Source organism: Prunus dulcis, chromosome 8, assembly GCF_902201215.1.
Source record: "Prunus dulcis chromosome 8, ALMONDv2, whole genome shotgun sequence".
Lineage (NCBI taxonomy): Eukaryota > Viridiplantae > Streptophyta > Magnoliopsida > Rosales > Rosaceae > Prunus > Prunus dulcis.
The window spans coordinates 1,841,441-1,846,491 of NC_047657.1; the positions used below are offsets into that span (position 1 = coordinate 1,841,441).

General features: G+C 38.5%; 1 protein-coding gene across 1 annotated transcript; it reads right to left on the reverse strand.

The window, feature by feature from the left end:
- Nucleotides 1-372: 372 nt before the first annotated feature.
- LOC117636931 (TMV resistance protein N-like) lies at nt 373-4,248 on the reverse strand. The gene is made up of 8 exons (XM_034371658.1): nt 4,042-4,248; nt 3,473-3,931; nt 3,312-3,400; nt 2,060-3,179; nt 1,647-1,925; nt 1,327-1,528; nt 565-1,237; nt 373-477 (listed from the first exon to the last, which is right to left on the reverse strand). Coding segments are annotated over exons 2-8 (2,799 nt in total). The 5' UTR covers nt 3,908-3,931; nt 4,042-4,248; the 3' UTR covers nt 373-476.
- Nucleotides 4,249-5,051: the final 803 nt, after the last annotated feature.

Here is a 5,051-nt window from a genome sequence, read left to right on the forward strand (position 1 = left end):
TTTTAGTAAATCATTATATATAAATGATTGTGGTGTGTTTAATTTTTTTCATTAATTACTATATATTTTCTACACTCACGGTGTTTGTCAGCTTGTTATATAAACAACTTAAATTAGTTAAATCAATCATGTAATGCATTTCCTTCTAATTTTTTATGATAAACTAATAGATAATTGACTAAATAAGCATCCTCCAAAGTTTCAATAAAAATTTCCAAGTTTTTCTTACAATTTTCGTGATTTTTATTCAATTTTTATCGATATCGATAATATCCCGATATTTCCATCGAAATTTCCGTGTTTTTCGATTACCGATATTTCCGATATCACCGATATTTTAGACCTTGATCCCAACCCAGTCACTACATGTTTGTGGTGGTAGGGGCGGCTCCACAATTATTGAATCTCCCACACTTTGATTATGGAACCAATCTGGAATTTCACTTCCAGGCCATATAATACGGTCATGAGGTACCTGTACGAAAAGAATTACAATTATATTTACTTACTATAGAGAAAGAAAACCACGAATATATATATATATATATAAAATATATATTCATTCAGCGAGAGAATCTCATTATCATTGCAAATATTCTATTATTAATCCAGCCTTCTTCTTCAACCAATCTGAAGCAATTAAAACAACTAAACATAAAATCGTACACATTGGCTCCTTCGCTCAACTTTGATGGATCTGACAACCTTTTTAAGGAAGTACAGTCGTTCACATCCACGAATACGTATTTACTTGACGGAAGATCTGGCAATTGCTCAAGCCTTTTGCACCTCCACAATCGAAGAGACCGAAGCTCAGAAAGGAATCTAATGCTTGAAGGAAGACTAACGAAATTGTTTCCACTAAGATCCAACTCTTCTAAAGAAGACAAGCAGCCGATATCATATGGAATGGCTCCTTCACCAATATTACAATCAATCAGATATAATCTCGTCAAAGACCCTAAACGATTTAGAGAAGACAACACCAAACCCCAACGCTCAGGGTCAGGATTTAGAGAAGCAACTGATCCACTAAGGTCTAAAATTTTGAGATTTTTCATAGCAACAAGCGGCCCTCTCATGCCACTTCCACTTAATTCAAGCGACTCTAAACACTCCATCTCCCCTGGGAGTTTGTCAACTTTTGAGCATCCGTTCCCAATGAGTTGTCTAAGAGACTTCAAATTGCATATCGCATTCGGTAGACTCAAGAGACTAGATAAATCTCTTTCAAGTTCTGCATATGTTCCCCAAATTCTGGAATCTTTTTCAGTTTTGAGCAACCCCAAAGAGAAAAGTGTTCAAGAGAATCCATTTCCAACTCACTTGGGAGACTCTTGATACTTTCACATTCAGTAAGTCTTAAAACCTTCAGCTTTTTGTGAACTGCAATAGATGAGTGAACCTTGCCTAACTTCTTACAACCTTCCAGATTCAATTCCTCAAGATTTGGCATGCGTGTGAAATCTGGGATACTGGTCAATTTATCAGAGTAACTAAGATCCATATATTTCAATTTCGGAAAATCCTGGCAGTACATAAACGTTGTAGAATTATAAGTTTCAAAAAACCTTGCAAGTTAAAACAAGGTACAATATAATTATAATTAAAAAAAATTACAAAATGCCGTATTTCAAGAATCTTACCTTTGCTCCATCCCAAAGCCGGACAAGTTTGCTACCCCTCATTTCTAGTTTAGAAAGTACATGTGGTTCAAACCTTGATGGGAGCGATTTGGAAGGATACCAACTCCACTGGATAATTCTTAAGGAATTTGGAAGAATTTTAGGGCCTGAAGAAAACACCACATTATCAAAGTGAAGGAGCCTTAACCCGTGCATCTCATTGAAGGCTTCAGTACAATTCCAGGGCACTGCTTCTAATTTGGGCAGACGTAGGACTATGGCTTCAATTGCTCTCGTTCCCTAATATATATAATTAAGAAAAAGGAAAAAGTTAATTCATCTCATCTCATTAAAGATCTCTAAATAACTTCTCATTTGAAAAATGGCATATATTTTGGTCCAAGTATATATAGTATTTCTAAATAACTTCTTACCGAACTGTTCGTGAATACATGAGAAATGTCATTGCGAAGCCACAAACGGCTGCGTTGACAAGGATCTCCTTGAGACTGTAGATGAACAATTTCCCATGCCATTTCTTGTATCAAATCATGCATCTGAACACTTTTATGATCGTGGAATTTCTCAATAATTAAGAGAGATTTCTCAATGAGAATATCTATCCTAATACGACTTGAAATATTATAGATACTGTCCAGTATTTCAATTACTTGCTCTTCATCCTTCCCTGTATGGAAACATGCAACATCGAGAAAAATTTTCTTGTCTATCTCTTCTTGTCCATCATAACTTACTCTGAGTGAGTGAAAAATTGTTGGATTACAAATTTTCCGTAGATTATCAAACACACTTTTCCATTTATCTTGATCTCTCGCATACAAAAAAGATCCCAATGTTGTCAGAGCTAATGGAAGACCTTTGGCATAATGTACGAAACACCTAGAGAGTTCCAGAAAACCTTCTTCAGGCTGATTTTTCTTAAAGGCATTTTGACTAAAGAGCTCAAGAGCTTCATCATCCTTTAATACCTCGACCTTATATCGTATCGCTATACCATGCTCAACTAGTAGACGCTCATCCCTAGTTGTGATGATAATTCTACTCCCCACACCAAACCAATCTTTCTTTCCAGCCAGTGTTTTAAGTTGGTTTAATTGGTGCACGTCATCAAGGATGAGAAGAACCTTTTTATTGCATAAATGTTTCTTAGTGAAAAAGGTTCCGGCTCCTTCATCCCAAACACATTGGGCAACATTTTCTTTCAAGATTGGGGAAAGAATCTGTCTTTGTAGATTAACTAGATCACCTTGTTTTCCAGAAACCTCTCTCACATTAGATAGAAACCAGCTAAGTTCAAAATGATGGGAAATTCTCTGGGAAACTAGCTTAGCAAGGGTTGTTTTGCCTACCCCACCCATCCCCCATATCCCTATAAAGCGAACATCATTATCTTTGGGAGCTAAATGCAAATGTAGTTGCTCAAGTGCAGAATCAATTCCGACTAACTTGTCTAGAGAACCTGACAACATGAACGTTGGATGCACTTTCCTAAACACACAGTTGACAATGCGTTTAATAAGCTCTGCTTCCGACCTACAAGGAAAAAAATAAAAATAACCATTAATTCATAAATATAATATCCAAGGTTGTTGATTAAGGCAAGAACTGAAACGTAACATCCAAGTAGAGCTCTTGTTAAGAAATAAGCAATCCATGCATGCTTACGGATAATTCTTTGAATCCCACCCAGAGATATTGGCTATTTTTGTTAAAGCAGCTCTCCACCGTTTCACCATCTCTACATCTCCACTAAACTCTTCATGCTTTGAATCCCACCCGAAGAGATTGGCTACTTTTCTTAAAGTAGCTCTCCACCAATTCACCACCCTAAACTTTTCTTCATGCTTAGTGAAGGCTTCCGCAAAACTCCCCCTTTGATTTCGTACATCGGAAGGATCCACGTGATAAAAGATTGGTAGAATTCTCTGTCTGTCTTGCATGCATTCAAGAATCTTGGAAAGTTCATCCAAGCACCAGGTGGAAGAAGCGTAATTTGGGGAGAGAACAATGATGGCAAGATGTGATTGTTCGATTGCGGTCAACAACTCCGGAGAAATAGTTGCTCCTATTTCAAGGTCTCGGTCGTCCTTGAAAGTTTTAATTGCTTGCCAGTACTGCAGTTCATGGTATAAATGGGCTAGAAAACCGCTGCGAGTGTCTTCACCCCTGAAACTCAAAAAGACATCATGCTTCCAATGGGGAGGAGGAGCCCATTCAGCTGAAGTACGAGATGTAGAGGCTCTTTGGGTGCTCAAGGCCATTGGAAAAATACAGTTCCTGGAAATCTGGTTCGGCAAACACTCAGGAAATACATAAAATGAAAATGGTAGCTTTCATTTTTCATTTGGGTAATTGAAAAAGTATTAAGCAAACGAGAAGGGAAGAGAGCAAATACCCAGCAAAACAAACTAGAGATTAATGAAATGGAAACGCAGCAACTCGGATAACAGCTCAGCGGAACAGCACCACAATCACTTGCCAGAGAATTGGCAGCAAAACAAACCAATCCAACCAAAAACAAGATGCGAAGTCAACTGTCACCAGAAAATGGAAAAAAACATACAATGATCACCCGAGAGTTAAAGGAACGGATGAAAAGAGGAGGGATCTGATGGTTCTTGGAAGTCTGGTTCTGCTATGGCTGGAGTTGGAGTTATTATTCGGAAGATTGCTGGTTCTTGTATTGGGGGTCTTGCTGCTCAGGTGCGTGCCCAATCTCCACTTATGGCTCAAGTTTTGGCCCTGAAACATGGTCTTTTGAGAGCTAAAGAGTTGAATTTGGTTATTGTTGTGGTGGAATCTGATTCTCAAGTGGCTATTAATTCTGTTCTGGGGGATGTTTCTTCCTCTAATTGGGAGTTGTATCCTATCCTTAAGGATATTAGGTTTCTTAAAGCCTCTTTCACAAATCTGAATTGGGCATGGGTGCCCCGTGAAGCGAACCGGTCTGCGGATGCCGTTGCCTCGCTTGCCAGGAAGGGGATGTGCTTGGAGTCGTGGCTTGTGCGTCCTCCATCCTCTCTAGTTCATATTTTATCTCGGGATGGTCTTCCTTGCCCTCCGCCTGGTGCTTAATCTTTTGTTGTGTGGTTTTTCGTTTGTTTTGTTCTTTTGGCTTGTTTTTAGTTCTTTAGTTTGGTGTGTTTGTTCTGTTTGTTTGGTTGGGTTTGGCTTCCCTTTGGGCCTTTGCCGGTTGGTTTTTTTGATATCTTTGTTGACCCAAAAAAAAAAGAAAAAAAGAGGAGGGATGGGACATGTCACATGCGTAGGAAAGGAAATAATGGAAGAGAGAGAGAGAGAGAGAGAGAGAGAGAAATAACACGGTTTCTTTTTTAGTTATTTTTTGGTGTCGGTGTGGTGGGTCTTTTCTTATGTGTCAATTGTAGAATCGGTTGGTCTTCTCTC